Genomic DNA, 22,140 nt, shown 5'->3' on the forward strand with positions numbered 1-22,140 from the left:
TAATCCCAGCACTTAGGAGGTAGAGCCAGGTGGATCTTTGTGAGTTCGAGGCCAGCCTGGTCTACAGAGTGAGATACAGGACAGGCACCAAAACTACACAGAGAAACCCTGTCTCGAAAAAAAAATCTGTAACAAAGGGGTTAACTTAAAACTCATAACACAGGGTGTTGATAGTTTAAATCTATACGTAGGTAATCTTAAGGAAGCCATATGGCATGACACCACATTGGGGACATAAGCAACATGTTGCTTGCCACTATCTTAGCTACTGTCCCCACAGGGATGGAGATAATCATGTGGCTGGTAGCTGTTCTTGTTAGGGTTGGAGAGGGTGGATGCCATGTGACTTCACTCCAATCTTGATTAAAGGTAACCACATTGTATAAGCTAACCAAGGAGGTGACAAAAGGTCTCCAAGTTATTTTGGATTGGGATGTATTTTTTGTGGGTGATACTTGTCCTGAGAATAAGAATAATAGATGAGGAAAAATAATAAAAAATAAGGCTTACCAAAAATAGGACTTAAAAACAGCATTTTATACTGTTAATTTCTCTACCTTCATTAAAGAGTTCCAACATATTAACCAATCTTACAACCTCAACTTCCATGACATTTATATGAATCCTACTAACAACCTTATCCCTGAGGAGTGCAGGTGAGGCTGGGAACAAGATAGGGTGCATGTAGACAAAATCCACCAATCTAACACTATTCACCCAGTTGGGACTGAGGTGGTCCCCAACTGGGATCCTGAATGGAACTACAATACTCCAGGGGGGATTTCAGCTAGAGATAAATTTATAACTTGCCTCCTGGCTCAATTTGTAACCTGCCTCCTGACTGGCCTCCAGAAGGCTGCCCTTAAAAGCTCTAAATCATAGCGGGGCAGTGGTGGCACACACCTTTAATCCCAGCACTCAGGAGGCAGAGCCAGGCAGATCTTTGTGAGTTCGAGGCCAGCCTGGTCTACAGAGTGAGATCCAGGACAGGCACAAACCTACACGGAGAAACCCTGTCTCGACAAATAAAAAAAAGCTCCAAATCACACACACACACACACACACACACACACACACACACACACACACACAGACACACACACACATATACACCAAGAGGTCATCCAGGACAAACAAAAAACCAATTCCAATTCCTGGACCACCTTACAAAGGCCCTCCTACAAGCTACCAACCTGGATCCCAAAAACCCAGATGGGAAATAACTCCTTATGACCTAATTCTTTTCCCTGTGTTTCCCTGATATTAAAGCCAAATGCCTAGAGATGGGATCCCTAACTACACAGGCACAAGTCTTAGTGGTGACCTTCAAAGTGTACCATGGGAGAGATGAAAAGTCCCCTGCTGTGGGATGTTCTGTATGCTGTGAATATGTTGCTCTGATTGGTTGATAAGTAAAAAGCTGATTGGCCAGTAGCCAGGCAGGAAGTATAGTCAGGATAAGCAGACAAGGAAAATTCTGGGAAGAGGAAGGCTGAGTGAAGATATGCCAGCCTGCCATCCAAGGAGCAGCATGTAATGGCACACAGGTAAAGCCACAGAACATGTGGCAACATATAGATTAACAGAAATGGGCTGAGTTTAAGTATAAGAGCTAGTCAGTGGTAGGTCTGAGCTAATGGCCAAGCAGTTTTAATTAATATAAGCCTCTGTATGTTTACTTGGGTCTGAGCAGCTGTAGGCCCAGGTGATACCTGAGAAAACTCCAGCTACAAATGCAGCCCAATGGTGTCAAAGACACTCCATATGGAGTTTATCTTCTTCTTGGAAAAAAATAGACATTTGGGCAAGAAACTGTTCTTCCCTGGACTGCTTGACAAAATGTTGTACCTACTGGACATGCAGGACCCATAAAAAAAAAACACTAAACTTTACAAGACAAAATGGTCCTTCAGGTACCTGCTTAACAGAAAAAAACTGCCAGACATTCTACAGGACACAAAAAAAAGTAACTGAGAGACTCTAGGCCTGTGGGCTAAAATTAGATGACCCAATGTTACAGAGAAACTTTGGATGACTGTCCAGGCAGACAGCTGTCTCTGTCATTCTAGACTTTTATTACAATGCTCTTCCTGTTTACTTAGGTAATATTATATCCTTCTGGGAGTCTTTGATGTAGTTAAAGAGTAAATAGTTATAATTTTCCTTGGTTATGATAAAAGATAAATTAGATATAAAACTTTAGACTCATAGCATAAATATTAGATAAAATATTTTCTTTAATTTTGCCAAATACAAATAGACTAATTATTATAACTATAATTCTTGCTTGATAATTGTTCTATTATATGTAATTTGACTATGTTAAAGTTAAAACCTTCCTTTTTGATTAGACAAAAAAGGGGAAGTGCTGTGGGTTGTTTTTCTGTATGCTGTGAATGTGTTGCTCTGATTGGTTGATAAATAAAAAGCTGATTGGCCAGTAGCCAGGCAGGAAGTATAGGCGGGATAAGCAGACAAGGAGAATTCCAGGAAGAAGAAGGCTGAGTGAAAATATACCAGCCTGCCATCCAAGGAGCAGCATGTAATGGCACACAGGTAAAGCCACGGAACAAGTGGCAACATATAGATTAACAGAAATGGGCTGAATTTAAGTATAAGAGCTAGTCAGTGGTAGGTCTGAGCTAATGGCCAAGCAGTTTTAATTAACATAAGCCTCTGTGTATTTACTTGGTTCTGAGCAGCTGCGGGCCTGGGTGGGACTGGAGAAAATTCCAGCTTAGAAAATTCTAGGTACAGTCCCCCAAACATAATTACCTGCTGGTGGCTAAGGCCTTTTGCCCAACCATAGCCACTGCCCTTATGCTCCCAAAAGCCTGAGAACCTCTGAGTCCCTGCTTCAAATGCAGTCAGGAGGGGCACTGGGCCGAGGTCTGCTTGAAACCTCAAAAACTCTACCAACCATGTCTTAGGTGCTATCAAGAGAGACATAGAGACATGGGTTGTGGACTACCCCCCATGGCCCATGTAGTGTGGCAACATCATGCCCAGAATACCCTTCAGCTGACCTCCTAGGTCTAGCCATAGAATGACTGAGGGGGCCTGGGCTCCCTTGGCAGAACCACCACAATCTCTAGCAGGGAGCCACAGATAGTCATCATGGTATTAGGGCAACCCATCTCCTTCCTATGGACATCATGGCCACTTACTTGGTACTGACAGAGTTTTGAGGGCCTACCTCTCCTTCTTGTTCCCCTATTGTTGGGGTAGGGAAACAGTCTTACCAACCTCACCAAACCCTGCCACTTAGTTGTATCTTTAAGGGTATTCCCCTGACTCACTCCTCCCTAGTAGTATGAACCTGTACCATCCCCTTACTAGGAAGGAACCTCTTGGTCAAAGTAGGAGCCTGTACTTCCTTGGCTCCCCCAGTCCACTTGGCCCTAGGCTTGCCAACCATTTCTCTTTTCCTTCTCCTCCAAACTACACAGTCTGACACACCTTTCCCTTTATCAACCTCAAGTTGGTAGATTCTTAAGTATCGAACACCCAAAAATCCCCATATAGCCAAATATCATTCCACTCTTGTCATCCAATTGCAAACCCCTACCAATATTATATCACCTAGGCTCAGTATCTACCCTCTCTATAAAGTCTCAGGGGACTTAAGCCTCATATTTCTGACCACTTGAGAAAAGGCCTTTTGTGCCCATATCTTCTCCCTTTAACACCCCCCCCATACTTGCAGTTAAAAACCCCAACAGAACCTACCACTTGGTATAGGATCTTCAACTTATTAACTCTGCTGTCGTTTCTCCAACATGTAGTACCCAACCCCTGTACTATCCTTTCTACTATCCCTTCAGGGACCTCACATTTTTCTGTCGTAGACCTCAAGGATTCCTTCTTTTCCATTCCTCTAGACTCCCAGTCATAAATTATCTTTGCTTTTACTTGGACTGACCCAGATACTCATATTTCTACCCAACTTACCTGGACTTTCCTGCCCAAGGGGTTCTAGGACAGCCCACATCTATTCAGCCCTCTGATTTACCCTCTTTGTCTCTTCTGAAATCCAAGTTTATGCAATACATAGATGATCTTCTCTGTAATCCATTCCTACAAATTAGCCAAGTTGACACCTCTACTCTACTAAACTTCCTGTCTGGCCAGAGATATAGGGTCTCACCATCTAAGTTCCAGTTTTCCACCCCTTAGGTTACTTATCTGGGACTAGCTATTACTCCAACTCACAAGGCCATTACAAGGCAGAAAATATTTAATTTAATCACTTGCAGTCCCCAGCACCAAGGATGAAATTCTGTCCTTTCCAGGGATGGCTGGTTTCTTACACTCTTGGATCCTCTCTTTCTCCCTTCTTGCTTGCCCCCTATATGAGGTGCCTTGGAATCTCATATGAGCCCTCCTTGCACCCATTGCCAAGCCTTTTCATAAGCTTCCATGGGCCTTCCCAGCAAGAACGACTAATCAACAGGATGAACTAACTGCTCTTATGCTGTGAGATAATGCTTTTGTTCACTGGTTTAATAACACACTGATTGGCCAGTAGCCAGGAAGGAAGTATAGGTGGGATAAACAGACAAGGAGAATTCTGGGAAGAAGGCTGAGGAGGAGATGCCAGCCCGCTGTCCAGGGAGCAGCATGTAAGGGCACACAGGTAAAGCCACAGAACAAGTGGCAACATATACTTTAACATAAATGACCTGAGTTTAAGTATAAGAGCTAGTCAGAAGTAAGCTTGAGCTAATGGCTGAGCAGTTTTAATTAATATAAGCCTCTGTGTATTTACTTGGGTCTGGATGGCTGTGGACCAGGTGGGACACAGAAAAACTTTCAGATACACTCTTATTCATTCCTTTCAACTGGCAAAGGGACTATGTCACTCTGAACCAAGCTTCTGATTTGACTCAAGCTGCTGATTTGACTTTCCTATGGTATGTACAGATCATTTGTTTCTGCTGGCTTCTACCACCCACAGAATTTGATTCCAAAATCTAGAGTCCGACTCTTCAGCTGCTTCTTCTCTCCACTTGCTCAAACCATTTGTATCTCTTTTCCTACTTGCTAAGTGTCCTCTCTCTGGCTTGTGGAACCTGCTATGGCCTCTGGGGCCCCACCATGTGGGTAACTCTCTAGTTACCAAGACACTTGCTCCTCTCCCTTTATTGGAACCCTGCCTGTTTCCTTGCTTCCTCCCCCTAAGAGCTGCCTGCATTCAAAGACATTTACAATGAGACTTTCATAAACCTGTTCGTAAACACTTTATTCCTAATGGCTCAAAATTTTGGTAATCCAAATGGTCACTAGGAAAAGAATGAATAAGAAAACTACATTTAAGCCAGGCGGTGGTGGTGCACGCCTTTAATCCCAGCACTTGGGAGACAGAGACAGGCAGATCTCTGTGAGTTCGAGGCCAGCTTGGGCTACAGAGGGAGTTCCAGGAAAGGCGCAAAGCTACACAGAAAAACCCTGTCTTGAAAAACCAAAAAAAAAAAAAAGAAAGAAAACTACATTTAAGAATATCATTGAGCAATAATGGAAACAAAATGAATCTCTAATACATTAGTCTAAGAAAAAATGCTGAAACACAAAATCCACAATACTATTTATACAAAATATTTTCATCTATACAATTCTACATGAAGCTATGTAGCAGGCAAATTAACCTAGGATGTAAAAAAATCAAAATATTTAGGAAAAATAAAGATTTGATGGAAAAAGGTACATGAGAAGTTTCTAGAATGGCATAAATTTTCATTATCTTGATAGAGGAATATGTTACAAATATTTATAAAAACTCACCAAACTGTACTTTCAAGATCTGTGCATTTCATTTTATGAACTTCAACTCAATGTTGTTTTTTTTAAAGAAGAAATACAGTATAATAAAAACAAAGACTTTCACTTTAATATACAAACCGTAAAATGATCTGGAACAGATGGTCGTCTTCTTTTGTTTGTTGGGGAAACATTCAGTGAGCTAGGGTTGTATCTTTTTAAATTTGCTGGAAGATTATTTTCTTCAACATCTTCATTGTCATCTTCATCTTCATCATTTCCATTAACTCCATTGTCTTCATCATATTCATCTTCAGTATCTGTAAAGCAGCACATAAAAAGTCATTTTAGCCGGGCAGTGGTGGCACATGCCTTTAATCCCAGCACTCAGGAGATAGAGGCAGGCGGATCTCTGTGAGTTTGAGGCCAGCCTGGTCTACAGAGGGAGTTCCAGGAAAGGTGCAAAGCTACACAGAGAAACCCTGTCTTGAAAAACAAAACAAAATAAATAAATAAATAAACAAATAAATAAATAAATAAATAAATAAATAAATAAACAAATAAACAAACAAACAGATAGGTAGATAGACAGACAGACAGATAGATAAATAAAAGTCATTTTATGCATTTGCTACCTAAAAACCTTAGAGTGTGTGTGTGTGTGTGTGTGTGTGTGTGTGTGTGTGTGTGTTCTGAGCATACCACTTTAAACCAGAGCCTGTTTCAATTTTAGAGAGTGACAAAACAAAAATCCTTCCCTGAGTAATTTAGAATAAATATCTACGAATGGAAGGGCTGTACACCCTCAATAGCAGTAAGTATGAAGTTAAAAATCCAGTCCAGGCTGGGCAGTGGTGGCGCACGCCTTTAATCCCAGCACTTGGGAGGCAGAGGCAGGCGGATCTCTGTGAGTTCGAGGCCAGCCTGGTCTCCAAAGCGAGTTCCAGGAAAGGCGCAAAGCTACACAGAGAAACCCTGTCTCGAAAACCCCCCCCAAAAAAAAATCCAGTCCAGACTACAAAGGAGACAACTGCTAAGACTTTTATAAGGGTCTCCAGGAGTTTTTTGGGTTTTTTTGTTTTGTTTTGTTTTTTACTTAGGGAGGTCAGCATGCTTCCAAAATATGTTCCAGAAGAGTCTGTTCTATCAAAACTCACCAAACTGTACTTTTAAGAGCTGTGCACTTCATTTCATGAAATTCAACTCAATGTTTTTTTCAAAAAGCAATACAGTATAATCATAACAGATTTTTCACTTTAATGGATGAACCATAAAACTACCACCAACCTGCCATGGCCTCTGGCCTCCACCCCTGCCTCTGCAGTAGCAGGGGCCACTGCTGCTGCCTGGGGAGTGCCACTGCAAAGACTCTGCCTCCTCACTTGAACTGAAGACCCTTCAAAGCATCTTCACTACTGGTTGCAGCTCTAAAACCATGGCCGCCTTACCAATTAGACTTTACATGCAACTTAAACAGATGTGAAACGAAAGTCGAAAAATCTAGAAATATCACGGTTAGGTTATGGTTTTAAGTCATTCAATACAGAACTAGAATCAGAAGTATCTACAATGATGTAACCCTCTAGCTTGAACTAGGTCTGGCTTGCCCTCTTTCTTCACAGTTACTGGAGATGCACAATACTACAGAAGCTAATTCACCTTATCCATCCTGAGCTAGAGCAGTCAAGGAGATATTAATGACCTAAAAGATTCAAATGACAGAAAGTAAAAGGAGTAAGAAGACTGTAATTAACCAGATGTAATGGTTTATACCTATGCTGCCATCATCCCTGAGACCAAGGCAGGGGGATATCAAGTTTGAGCCAGCCTGAGCTGGCCTATGTGGATTACATAAAGACCCTATGGTCTCCTTTCAAAATGAGGGAAGGTGTGCTGGATCAGGTTCAGAACTTACATTCAAAGCCTACCTGGGCAACTTAGCTAGACTGTCTCAAATGGAAAAAAATAAAATAAAAAGAGGGCCAAGGTTCAAAGGTAGCATGCAGGAGGTCCCAAGTAGTACAAAGGGACGATAAAAAAAGAATGGGAGAATTAACTCTCAGGTGAGGTAAATAAAGAGCAATGCATTGAAAAACAGCAACAAAAACAAAAAAAATGGACATATCCAAGTTGAACTGTAATTGCCACTAAATTTTATTTTTAAATGGAATTTTTCTAGCCATAAAATTAATGAGTTGTGAATAACTAACCCATAGAGTGACCATAACGACAAACTCAGAATAAGCCACCTACTGGGGCTTCCAGTCAGAATGAACCTCAAAAACTTGAATAAAAGAAGTCAGATATAACAGTAAATACAGTGTATGATTCAACTCACAGAAAGTTCAAAATTAGGCCAAAGTAACCCATGATATGAAAAGTCAGCATAGTGATTACCTTCCCAAGGGGGTTAGGGACTACAAGGAGACAAGGCTGGGGTATGCACAGTTCTTATCCTATTATTTGTTATTATGAATTATGATTATATACATGCATTGACTGAAAATAATTAAGCTGTATATTCATGATGTGCGTATATTTTAATATAGTATAGTTCTATGTAAAACTTATCTAAAAAATAAGGTCTTTAGGGGCTGGAGAGATAACTTAGCAATTAAGAGTACAGAGGACCTGGTTTCAATTCCCCACACTCACACAGCAGCTCATTAGCACCTGTAGGTCCATTTCCAGAGGATCTGATCTCCTTTCCTGGTCTCTATGAGCACCAGGCACACATGTGGTACACAGGAACGTGTGCAGGCAAAAATCCATAATATAAAATATTTTTAAATTAGCTCCTTTTAGGATCTAAATAAAGTAATACATCACCAATAAATATGAGTTTTAGATGTATTTCCCTCTCTTTTTTCTTTTATACTGCATATATATTGGGCAATTTTGAACATTACTTAAAATTTCAAAATACTTTTGAATTTCTTCTTAGTATTTCATTTTATTGATGCACATAGGTTTTACTACTATCTGTTACTGGACATTTTATGGCTTCTAAGTTTTATGGCTTCTAAGTTTTCACTATTTTTAAATAATCATGTATATGCATTCAAACAAATATTCCTTCCTATAGAAGAATCACCACAAGAAAGTCCATAACATTTGAAAGACTTCTGGTAGGTGCTTCCCAGAGGTCTTGAAAGGCTGTACAAATTTGCACTCCAAAAGAATTAAAGTGTGATTTTTTTTCCCTATTACCACTAAAGTGAATTAACTTTTAAACACTGCTAATTTTATAAAGGTTGAAAGGTATATCCCATCTCATTTGCATCTTTCTCAGTATGAATGCAGTTGAACATTTTCAGATGTTTCTCTGTCTGTTAAAACCCCTTGTTCTGGGCCCTATACCTCACCTGGGCAGCCCAATAGAACCAAACCTGTTGGCAGGGGTGTGGGTGAACCAGCCTCAAAATTGTGAGCATGGGAGAACTGTCCCCACTACTAGTCTGTCATGCAACAGTGTGGGTAGGAGAGAGATGCACCCCCTTACCCCTCACCCCTTAATGCCTGAGACAGAGAAGCAAGCTAACCCTCCCCCTTACCAGCTGCAGCACTTGGGCAAGTGGCCCCTATACCTCACCTGGACAACATGGTAGAGCTGGCCCTGAAGGTGTAGGTGTAGGAGAATGGACCCTGAGGATGTGAAAGCTGAAGAACTGGCCCCGCCCCTTGCTCATCCCTGCAAAGTGTGAATTAGCCGGGGCAAGGCAGGAGAGCTCATCCTGGTGGTGAGGACCAGGGAGAGCTGCCTGGCCAGCCTTGCAACCCAGGCCCAGAACCAGGGTTATGTGTTGGCCTAGCCCAACATCCACCCCATCTGTGATCCGCTGGAGCGTGGGAGTTGGGGGTGGGAGTGGGGTCGGTCCTGTGGACCCAAGGCTGCAGGATCTCCATGACACAGGGCAGCAACAGGATGTCCAGGGAGAGTCCCAGTGAGGGCCCAGTATTGATAGTGTAGCAGGGACCAGAGGCCTTGAACCAGACCAATGATTTTTTTTGTGATGAACGCCCGCATGTAAAAATGTATGGATAAAGGAATTTACTGCGTGACTCACTGTCACACTGCAGCTTCCATGATGAGATCCTCCCTTTTTCCCCACCCTCTTTTTTCTCTTAAATTTTATTTTGTTTTATTCAGGGGTAGGGGTAATGGGTGAGATTGGGAGGCATGACACAAAGAATAAATAAAAAGAAAGTTAAAAAAAAAACCACCTTGCTCTGTGAATCACTAGTTTTTCTGCCTCCTTGCTTACTGCCCAACTGGGTTTCCTGTGTGAGTCCTTGCTATCAGAAGGGTAATAATGGGTAAGTTTGAAAGTATACAGTTGGAGCAAGTGCTTTTCTCAGGTGGTGGTGGTGTGATCCCGGTATTTTTGCAAGGGAGGAGTTAGTTGTTTAATCTTATCACACCCATTAATAGTTGTGATTTCTTAACTGCTTTCACATGCAGTCTTTAACAATGATTAGAAAAACATTCAACTGGCTGGGTGGCAGTGGCACATGCCTGTAATCCCAGCACTCAAGAAGCAGAGCCAGGCAGATCTCTGTGAGTTTGAGGCCAGCCTGTTCTACAGAGCGAGATCCAGGAAAGGCACCAAAACTACACGGAGAAAGCCTGTCTCAAAAAGCCAAAAGAAAAAAATAAAAATAAAAATACATGTAAGTAATTGAAATGAAGCCATGACACTTGGGATGATAATGCTCCCCAAGGTCCACAGACTAACAACTGGACCCCAGTGTCAGGCATAGGAAACTGCCCATTGAGTTGTTGGTTAGGGGAGTCCAAGAGACTTCCAAAACAATACAGGTTATTGTTGTTGCCCTTGGTTGCCTACCAGAACTCGAGGGAGAGTCCAGTCCCTATTGCTGGAGACATCACACACTTTCAACACAAGGCATGGAGGAACTGAGCTGAAACTGATCTGGAAGACTTCTCCCTGTCGACTGGCTCTCATTACATCTAAAGGTGCTATGCAAGCCCCCAATGGAGAAAGGTAATTTGTAGTTATACACAGAATAAAACTTACAAACCACAAATGGCAAGCATATCAAGATATGCCCGCTGGGCAGTGGTGGCGCACGCCTTTAATCCCAGGTAGAGCTCTGTGAGTTTGAGGCCAGCCTGGACTACCAAGTGAGTTCCAGGAAAGGCGCAAAGCTACACAGAGAAACCCTGTCTCGGAAAAAAAAAAAAAAAAAGATATGCCCAAGGGTGCAATAGTGGCACTTTTCCTTGTGAATAGTCATTAGCTATTTAATTGGACTTAGGGTCCACTCAGTAGGAGGGAACTCCTGCCTGGTACTATAAACCTAGCTGTGGCTGGTGAGGTCACAGACCCTAAAGAACTCCTGTTATTTCCTGAAGTGTATTCTAAATACCTATCCTTATATTCACACAAAGTATAGCTCTCAGCTCACCAAAAGTTGCTTTTTGTGTCATGTCTATCTCCTTAGTGGCTTTAACCTTTAGGTCAGATTTCTGTTCATACCTGGAGAAATATAGCTTGATCATTTGAGAAATGTTCTTCCCCTCCCTAGAATCGTAACACGTGGTTGATTTGACTTGTACTTGCCTAGTCTCCTTCTTCACCGGTCAAGACACCAAGATGGGTTGCCTAAGACGTCGAACAAATTTTAAACTACATTAGAAATGAATTTCTATGCATGTGCCAGCCTCCATGGCAGAAAAATAAATGCTGGACCAGAGCAGAAGCAAAAGGAGAAGGCACCCAAGTTCCAAAAAAATTCTGCCTATTACAAGAAAAGACAGGAATATTCCTCCTCTTAACCAGCCAGTGTCTCCTCTAATTCTGTTTACCCTATAAAAGCAGAGAAGTTAGCAGTGAGCTGGACCCCCTCTTGTCTGTTGTTGTTGTTGTTCACTGAATAAACTTATACTATCAATGCTTAATGCTTCGCTTCATTTTTGTGACACTGAAAGGGAAAACATTCCATATTAGAAGTCTCTGCAAAAGTTACCATTATTTTACCAAATTATTACTTACTATAACCAGGAGAACTTATTACCTAATGCACAAGGGTTTTCAAACATAAGAAAAATCAATGTAATACATAAACAAAGAGAGGAACATTCACATTATCATCCTGATACACAAAAGGCAGTTGACAAAATTCAATAGCATTTCACAAAGAAGTATTCAGGACATTAAAAATGGAAGAAAATTTTACAACCTAATAAAGGATATTAATGGAAAATCTACAGTTGTTTCATCCTCAGTGAAACAACTGAAACCTCTTCCTGTGGCTGTCTGTGGTGATGCAGGCCTTTAGTCCCAGCACTTACAAGGCAGAAGCAAGCAAATCTCTGTGAGTTGGAGGCCCACCAGAGCTACATAATGAAACTCTGTCTTACAAAGGGGGTCTTTCTGTGGACTCTTTATGTTCAAATGTAAATAGTACTGTGTTTTAATTTATACTTCCAATTTTTATTACTAGTATGTAAAAAAATTACTGACTTTCTTATGTTAAGCTTGTATTTTACAAATAATAACCATTTTTAGTTCAATAATTTTTATTCCTTAAGATTTTCTACATAGACAGTTATGTTATGTCACCTGATTCATGAATTCCACCAAATTAACCAAAGCTGTTATATTTTAGCTATTCACTTGAGTTTTACTACTAAATAATTTAATTATAGCTGCCAGATATAAATAATTTTTGAGACACCGAATATAGTTTCTGTAATGTTTTCTGAGACTGTTCCCCTTCCAGTGAAAAGGGAAAAGGAAACACAGCACATACTGAAGGAAAAACACAAACACACAGAAATACTGTATTAGCATGATTCTCAGGCTTCTTTGAAAAAAATTATGATATGTGTATGAGTGTTTTGACCAAATGTATGTATATGCACCATGTCAAGCCTGGTGCCTACAGAAGTCAGAAGAGAGTTGGATCCCCTGGGACCAGAGTTACAGATGGTTTTGAGTGGCCATGTGGGTTTTGGGAACTAAACCCTGTCTTCTGCAAGACCATCAAGTGCTCTTAACTGCTGAGCTATTTCTCTAATCTGAAATTTAGGCTTTGTGTACAAACTAATTAATACAAAGATTATGGAAATAAGTTTACTAGAAATGAGAGGCAAACCACAAAATTTAACCCAGGAGGAAATTTAACAAATTACCATGTATGGATTGTTCCTCAAAGCTGTAATCAGAGTCTTCAAATTCGGAGTCTACAGTCAAGCCACCATCACTGGATGTATCCGGAATAACATCTGAACCAAAATATTCACTTAATAATTCAGCTCCATCATCGCTGACGTCATTATCAGTGTCGCCATCCATATTTACAACAATAAAGTCTAAGAATAAGAGAAAAATGAGATTAAGTACCACGTTAAATGAACAGTTTGGGGGGCTATGATATAAAGTTATGGGTTGTTTAGAACTCCTATTCCTTGAGACAGGTCCTTTCTGTGTAGCCTTACCTGGCCTAGAATTTGCTATGTAAACCAGACTGGCTTTGATCTCAGAGATATCTACCTGCCTCTGCTTCTCTCACATGCTGGAACTAAAGGGATGTACCACCACACACAGCTTTTTAAAAACCACATTTTAGTTCACAAAACTGTATTAAGTATTTTTATACTTGTAATCAATAAAGTTAGCTAAAGAATCACTTATTTACTATAAAGTATTGAGATATATGAATATACACAGACTATAATTTCTAATACTTCTAATTTTGCAGAACAATAAATTTCTTCACTAGAAAAATAAATGTCTTCTAATTTAAGAAATATCAGCAGCTTGGGGTGCAGTTTGGTAATACAGAGTTCACCTAGCATACTCAAGTCCCTGGATACAATCCCCAGCACAAGAAAAGACATAAATGTTACCACATGTTCCATGCTATGATGTGCTCGATGTTTTGCTTTTAAATTTTAAGTTATAAAACTGTTGTCTCATGGCCACATTTATAGTGACCAATAATTTACAAGCTTGTTCTCAAAAAATTAACTCATGATAATTGATGGTGGATAAAAGTACAAAAATAAATATTCTTTCAAAACAAATTAAATTCAAACTAGATCTCACAAAACATGAAACAAAACATGTACTAGATCTCACAACACATGAACTACATATGAAATATCAACACTAACCATTTAAATATTATGTATACTGTCAAATAATTAAATGGGCTTTCTAATTTCTTAAAGTTGTCCTTAAAAAAAAAAAGAAAAACATTTTGTGCCGGGCAGTGGTGGCTCACGCCTTTAATCCTAGCACTGGGAGGCAGAGGCAGGTGGATCTCTGTGAGTTTGAGGCCAGCCTGGTCTACAGAGCGAGATCCAGGACAGCCAGGACTGTTACACAGAGAAACCCTGTCTCGGAAAAAAGAAAAGAAAAGAAAAGAAAAAGAACATTTGCTTAGCATGGTAGCATGCACCCTCTAATTCTAGCATGTGCAATGCAAGGGCAGGCAGATATCTGTGGGTTTCAGGCCAGCCAAGGCTATCTAGTGAGACCTTGTTTTAAAAGAAAGAGAGAGAGAACAACAACATATTTAGTAATGGAGAGTTGGCTGTGTATGGTGCTTCCCACTTAAGCAAGACTGACTTGAATTTGATCTTAAAACCCACATCGAAAAAATAGGTATGGTGATGACTGCTTACTGCAGCACCGGAAAGACAGAAACAGGTAGATCCCTGGAACTTGCTAGTCAGGCAGCCTAGCCTACATAATAAGCCAGTTGAGATCCTGGGTAAATGAAATCCTGCCTCAAAAATCAAAGTAAATAGCTCCCGGGGAATGGCACCCAAAGCTCACCACAGATTTCAACACAAATGCACATACATACACACTCACAAGAACGAACACAGAGAGAGAGAGAGAGAGAGAGAGAGAGAGAGAGAGAGAGAGAGAGAGAGAGAGAGAGAGAGAGAGAAACACAAATAATAAAACCTGTATCTAGCCCAAGTCCAGTTTTATAAAATAGGGAGCAGAAAGGTTGCTTGGAAAATCACATTTTGTAAACATTCAAAACAGTTTGATAGTTCATGCCATAAAAACTCTAAAGCAGAATGATTTGGGAAAAAGCAGATAGCCTTTTCTATCAAAGGACCACAAAGCATGAGGCCTCTCCCAGTAACATGCTAAAAGGCACCCTGATTTTCAAGGATCCCCACATTTTACAGTTGTCCCCAGACAACACATCTGTCCCCTGAAAAGCAAACAGTAAACTCAATACACGGGAAGGCCTCTCCACAACACCTCTACATCTTTATTTTCTTTCTCCTCTTTAACATATCTACAATAAAATAAGAGTTCTGCCTTAAAACAAATATGGCTAACCTCCAAGGCCCCAAAAGGGCTTTATTTGGTCTCTAAGAAAGTGTTCTCACAATCAACTCCCTAAATTCAGAATTCAGTAAAAAAGAATATTAATCCTCCCTTATCTTAGCCTGTCTCCGTCAAGGAGGAGAGGGGATTTAAAAAAAAAAAAAAAAAAGGTCAACTGGTCCCAGAACGTCCACACCAAGTGGCCAAACTGCAAAAGTTTACAGGAGCTGGCGGCCTAAGAGAAGTCCCGCGCTCAATATGAGAGTTACTTTGATGTGAGACTGCAAAGTGCAGACTCATTCTTCTCCAAAAGAAAAATCCTCCCCAATCACAAGTGCCTGCCACTTGTGCCTTGCCTGCACACCATGCAAATGGAGATAAATATGTTTCAAAGCTTGCGTCCAAATGGATGCCCAGTGGCGCCGGCGCTTGAGCCCTCCATGCCTCCTTCCTGGGGGCTCGGGAATCCGCTCGAGGTGCAGCCATCCCCCCGGGTCGGCAGTTTCTAGAAACTGCTTTATAGCGTCTTGAAACGCTGGAAAGAACTTGCCCAAGTTCGGTTCCCTGGGAGCCACGGTATCCTCCCTCGTCTCCTATCACCTCAAGCCCCGGCGAAAACCGCAAGTCCTTAAATACCGCTCGGGCCACCCTTTGGGACGCCATGTCACGGCAAAAGCCCAGGAACCACAGAAACACGCCGAATGCCAAGAATACGAAGAACCTGGGGATCCCTTCGAGTCCCAAGACTTGGGGCCTCTCTAGCCCCGGGAAGCCCCGAACTGGAGCATCAGTTCGAAGCCCCAGCTGCTGCAAAAGCGGCGTCTCGGGGCGAGCGCACGAGGCCAGACGAAACCCGAAGCTTGCCTCGGCCGTGCGTGCGCCCCGAGATCCTGGGGAAGCCCGGAACTGCGCAAACAAGCGCGAAGCCAAAGAGAGAGGGACCGCCGCCCCTAAGACCGAGTTTCTGGGACGCCATATCACCTAGAAATACCCAATCCACCACCGTAGTTTTACCTTAGGGACCCCCACCCCCAGACACCACAAATCCTCGCCTTAGCCCCCCTCCCCCCCCCCCCCCGAGAAAGCAATGAGTTCCTCAGGTGGCACCTCAAGGGTTTTCGTAACCTCAAGCTCCGGGAACCCAGGGAGCCCCCTCGGAGGGGCATCCGAGTGGGGGCATCTGGAGTTCTCTCTCACTCGTTGACTAATTCCCGCGAACCAGGCGATAAAGCAAATCAGCCGCCAAAAGCGGCGACGCGACGCGGTGGTGGCGGGCTCATTTTTGCAGTCTCCAGGGCTGCTGTCTAAGGAACCGGGTCACCCTATCTGGCCTAGCTGCATGCAAGTGAGGCAAAAGTAGGGGTCCTTACCTCCCTCATCAGACATGGTGAGGTGGCGGTGCCTTGCACCGAGCGTCCCCTGCACCGAGCGTCCCCGACGGCGGCGTCTGGATCGCTACTGCGCACGTGAAGCTGCAAACTCACACAGGCGCCAAGCCCGCCTAGGGAGCGCGAACGCAGGCTTCTGCGGCTGCGCAGTAGCGCAGTAGCGCCTAGCTGTTGAGAAACTCCTGAGGGGGGGGGGAGGCAAGGGCAACACCGATTTTTGGCGGTTGTTCACCTTCCCGCCATTATTTAAAAAAAAAAAAAAAGTACATCTCTTGTAACAGCACAGCCAATGGCCAGCTGCTCAATTGCACCCTTCATGAAGGGTGCTCTAAAAAAAAAAAAAAAAAAAAAAAAAGCACCCAATTCAAACTTTTAAAATGTGCCGACACACTCCTCCGAGTTATCGAACTGCTTATGCTGCGCTGCTCTGTTTGCTGTTTTCTAAACAGCTCGGTGCTTCATTTCTCCATGAAATAACTGCTATGATTTATGCAGTACTCTCCACAGTTTTAAAAAGCCGAATGGGTATAGCATCCCGTTTTAAAGATGAGAAAACTAAAGGTAGCTGGACTGGGCACGCCTTTGATCCCAGCACTCGGGAGGCAGAGGCAGGCAGATCTCTGATTTTGTGGCCAGCCTGGTCTACAGGGCGAGATCCAGGACAACGAGGGCCACACAGAGAAATCCTGTCTTGAAAAACCTAAAAACAAAACAAAACAAAAAAGAAGACAACAACGACAAAGAAGTTTTATTTTTTCACATTATGCAACGCAGGCTGACTATAAACTCCTAGGTTGAAGTGAGCTTTTTGCCTCACCTGCTAAGTATCTGTATCTATATGTGCACCACAGCATCAAGCTCGAGATTATTTGGCCACTGGGGTCAGACACCATAGCACATGCTCCCTTACCCTAGTTACTTTACTCCTGTCTCAGTTACGTCCCAAAATTCCTCATATTATTCAAATTCTTTATTATTCCTGTCTTTGTTTGTATGCTTTTTATGGGGTTTGATGGGTTTTGTTTGTTTGTTTGCTTGCTTTTTTTTTTAAAGCTCTCATATATTCTGGGCCTGCTTCTGCCCCCTCAGTGGTGGCATTTCAGGCATGTGCCTCTACACAGAGGTCTGTTGTGATGTTACTGCACCAAAAGATTTATGCGACCTCATGATAAGAAGCTTGCCTGAAGATCAGAGAGACAAAGGAACAAGCCACAGCCAATCCTCACCTTGCCAACTCCACAAATCCTCTGACAGAATGTCCCTGAGTCTTCAGCCTAAAAGGCCTCTTTCCTGTCTCTTTACACCTTATATGCCTTTCTCTTCCTTTTCACTTCCTAGCTCAGCCTTCCTAGGCCTGGGATTAATGGTTTGTGTGCTTCTCAAGTACTGGGGTTAAAGGTGTGTGCCACCACTGCCTGACCTCTATGTTTAACTCTGTGACTGGCTCTGTCCTCTAATCTTCAGGCAAGCTTTATTTCTTAGATTACAAATACAACCACATTTCCTCTTTTATGTCTAAAATAATAAAAAAAAAGGCTACTAAGAAAAACTATATACAATAAGTTTCATTTTGAAGAATTTGGAAAATTAAAATATGTACACTACACAATTGATACCTATTTAGGATCTCAATGGACAACTGCTCTGAGTTCTGAAAAAGCTGATTCTGCAATTATGCATTTGCTAGAAGTCATGGCCATCATTGGTATACCTGTGCAAATTAAGACTGACAATGCTCCAGCATATGTCTCAGTTAAAATGAAACAGTTTTTTGCTTATTACAATATAAAGCATATTACAGGTATACGACACAATTCTACAAGCCAAGCAGTTATAGAAAGAGCAAACAGAACTCTAAAGGATATGCTAAATAAACAGAAAGGGGTAACAAAACCCCCTAGAAATAGATTACATAATACTCTATTAATTTTGAATTTTCTCAGTGCTAATGAGAAAGGAACAACAGCTGCAGAGAGACACTGGATAATAGAAAAAACTACAGAATTAAATCAGCCTATGTACTTTAAGGATGTGCTGACCTCAGAATGGAAACCAGGATATGTGTTATGTTGGGGACGAGGTTTTGCTTTGTTTCTACAAAAGAAAAGCTATAGATACCATCAAAATTGATAAAGGTTCGATTTGAACAAGAGAGACCTCTTAATTAGAAGAGGTGATAGTTCATCGACCAGCATGACCATCCAATTTAAACTAACTTATACCACTAACACATGCCTTTTCACTTAATCAGATAATAACTTGCCAAAAGGGAATCTCCCCAAAATTAGGCTTGGGGAAGGGCTTTGTTTTGTCTTTCAGCTTTGCCTGTTAAACAATTTTTTGTTGTTAACGGCATAACTCCAGCTTTTGTTGGTAGAAGGCCTTGGAGAGAAATTTTAGGATGAAAGAGGTTTGCGCCTAGTGCCATATGTTCTCTGGGGAGGCTGTTGCGGAGTTCAGCTTTCCCCACACTGTAAAGGGCAAGTACATGACGAGCTCTAGAAAGCATGGTTTTAGTACCTTGCAGAGCATGTATTTCTGGCAACTTCTGGAAGGTAGGTAGCTAGAAAATTCCAGAGAATGGATATGCAGTAAGTTCCACCAGTATAATTCCACAGTGATACGTCTGACATTCTGTAAGTCATAGTTGTACCCCCTTGGAAAAGCTGTCTTAGCTCCAAATGTAGTACCTGTCTTGTTTTGTTATTTGTTTTACTGTGGAGAGAGGCCTTTAACTTGCAATCCCCCTGTCTTAGCTCTTTTTTAAAAAATGCTTTATGTGTATGTGTGTGCACCTGGCTGTACGTATTCATGTATACCACTTACATGCAGGAGCCTTCAATTGTCAGAAGAGGCACCAGATCAGATCTCCTGGAACTGTAGTTACTGACGATTGTTTTCAGCCATGTGGCTGCTGGGAACCAAACTGGAATTCTCTGTAAGAGCTGCATGTGCTCTTAACTGCTAAGCCATCTCTTTCTTTCTCTGCATCTTGAATGTTGGAATTGCATGTGTATGCCATCATATCCAAATTTACTACATGTTTCCTGCAGCTGTAGTTCATATATTGTTTAGAGTTTTCTATAATTTTTACCAGCCAGCTACTCATTACTTCAGTCTTCCATTTTGCTGTTGTTGTTTATGATATTGGTCTCTATATGTAGTCCAGGCTAGCCTTGAGTTTGTAATGTTTCTGTTACAGCCTCCTGAGTGGTGGAAGTATAGGCATGCTTCTTTATACTCAGATTTAGTAACTGAGTAATTGTTTCTTACAGGTATAGTTCATGTATTCTTTAGCATTTCTTTCTTTCTTTCTTTGACACAGGGTCTTGATATACAGCCCAGGCTGGCCTTGAGCTCACCTTAAGTGTCCAAGTGCTGACTGTACTTATTCCATGTGAATATGTGCATGTGTGTGTGTGCTCATGCACTTTAGATGAAGGCCAGAGATCAACACTGAATGTCTTTTCCAAATGCTCTCCACCTTCTCTTTTGAAACAGGGTCTCTCAGAGTATCTGGAGCTCACTGATTCAGCCAGACTGTCTGGCCAGCAAGCCCCAGAGGTACTTTAGTCTCTACATCCCCAGCCTTAGGATCTCAGCTATGGTACCTGGGTTTTCCCATGGGTACAGTGGGAAACAAGCACATTTCCCAGCGGGATCTGAATTCAGGTCCTTAGGTTTACACAGCCAGAAGGTTACCAAATGAGCCATTTCCTTAGATCCCTGAATTAATTTTTTAATAATTGATTTCACTACATAAAATATTTGAATCTTTATGCTAAGGAAATTTTATAGCTGTGAATTGCTTAGGCTTATTATGAAAAATTTAGAAGTGGCCTAAAGGTACAGAAAGTAGTATAATAAATCTCCAGGTGTCTATTACCAACTGAGAGCAATTTCAATGCATACTCCAATCTTTGTTCTACTTAATATTTCTTCATATTAAGCCTTGCCTTCCAAATTACTGTGTGTTTTTTCCTCATACTTGCATAGTCTGGTCCACTCACCCTTATGGATTTCCCTCTGGAATTTAGTGCTCAGTAGGGACACATGATTTGTTCATGGAATGTGATTGAAAATCCAAGAGTTACTGGACAATCCCCTTCCCTTTTATTTCTGTTGTCCTCTGAGTACATTTGCTTGGCTCTTCTTCTCCAATGAAGAAGGTAGAATGAAGGAAAGAAGCCCGTTTCCTTACTGTCATTCCTAAGGCTACCTTTCCATTTACAGACATGCTTAAAATGCATTGTCCTGGTTAGGGCAGGACAATAGTGACCAATAAATAAGAGAACTGTTCCAACAGTGGGAGGAGTGGGAAGAAGTACATGCATGCAATGTTCACTAGCTAGTATCAGGGACAAACTGGACCACTTAGATAACAGACAGAGCAGGTGTTTGGTCAATAGCCAATATAGTTATGGAAACCTGAAGTTCTGCTGGCCATTATACCAGACTGGCTCATGAAGAATAGCCATCCCCAGAAATTTTGATAACCCATATTCGAAAATATTATAACATTAAAGAACACAAAATTTGCAAAACCACAAAACTGTGGGCAATTTACTAAGCTAAGAACGGGAGAATACCAGAAAGCTGAAGAGATGTAAAAAGCGAAGAAGGCTGCTTTTGTTCTTGGGAAAAGACTAAAAGGGAGGAATATGGGTTTCATTTTCAGTCAGACTTTGAGGTCAAATCGAAATCTGGAAGTCACCAATGGAAAGAAGCTGACAAACGTCTGAAAGGCTCTCTAACAGGCTCCAGTATTGCAAACATGACACCAGCAGGTCTTGCCCACCCTTCCTTCCCTCTCCCTTGCTAAATCATTAGATTCCATTCCTAAAGCTAGTCCCCAAGGTCTATTACTTTATTTAGCCATTTCTTTATGCCTAAAATTCCAATGTCCAGCTATCAAAACACCAAGGTCCATCCGTCAAAATTCATTATTTGGCTATACTGGATAACATGTCCAATCAGGACTTACCAGCTCGCCCTAGCATAGACTTTCCCATTTCTCCTTAAAAACCATTCCTCCAGAAACACCTGCTGCTGTCTTTGCCCAATCTAGAGGCAGCCTTCTCCCCAATGGTCCCTCCAGTATAATAAAACACAATTGTGCTGAGAATTTGATGCCTGGGTGTGTTCTGTGCCAACTCCAAGGCCCCATTACACTGGTGTTGTAACTTGGATCATGACTCCAATGGGTCTACAGGACCCCTGACCCAGTTCTTGAACTTTCTGAACCATCTGTTGCATGATCCCTTCATTCAACAGTGGCTAATTAGTGAGTTTCCCCTTACTAGCCATCCTAAACATTCCCCAGGACATCAAATAATGATTTTTGAGTGTCTGCCATCCCTGCTCTGTCTTGTGAGGGTAGAGAGAACCAATCCAGCCATGGCCTTCGGCAGCTGTGACAGACTCCCTCAGATGGCTGGCAGGCACAGTCCATTCAGTTTGGCTTGGGTGTCAGTCTTCCTTGTGCTTTTGGTGGCTGTTCTGCAGGAATCCAGTGTCCAGCTAAGCATCTGAAAATCCTATCCCCATATTTCTCCTTGGAATATTGTGTCCCTCTCTTGGTGACGGTGCTTGGGTAATGACCCCTTCCTCCCAGAGCCCTCTCTATCAGACACTCAAGAATCTTGGGCATGATCTTGGCCCTTGACCTTGGC

General features: G+C 41.9%; 1 protein-coding gene across 1 annotated transcript in view; it reads right to left on the reverse strand.

Annotated features, from left to right (window-relative positions):
- LOC131899737 (uncharacterized) overlaps positions 1 to 15,743 on the reverse strand; it is a 41,843-nt gene extending 26,100 nt beyond the window's left edge. Inside the window, exons 1-3 of the mRNA XM_059251214.1 lie at positions 15,437 to 15,743; positions 12,917 to 13,096; positions 5,899 to 6,077 (exon numbers count right to left, since the gene is read on the reverse strand). Coding sequence (XP_059107197.1) covers positions 5,899 to 6,077; positions 12,917 to 13,096; positions 15,437 to 15,743 — 666 coding nt within the window. The remainder of the gene's footprint in view (positions 1 to 5,898; positions 6,078 to 12,916; positions 13,097 to 15,436) is intronic.
- Between the last annotated feature and the right edge of the window lie 6,397 nt (positions 15,744 to 22,140).

This window comes from Peromyscus eremicus, chromosome X, assembly GCF_949786415.1.
Source record: "Peromyscus eremicus chromosome X, PerEre_H2_v1, whole genome shotgun sequence".
In the NCBI taxonomy this organism is placed as follows: domain Eukaryota; kingdom Metazoa; phylum Chordata; class Mammalia; order Rodentia; family Cricetidae; genus Peromyscus; species Peromyscus eremicus.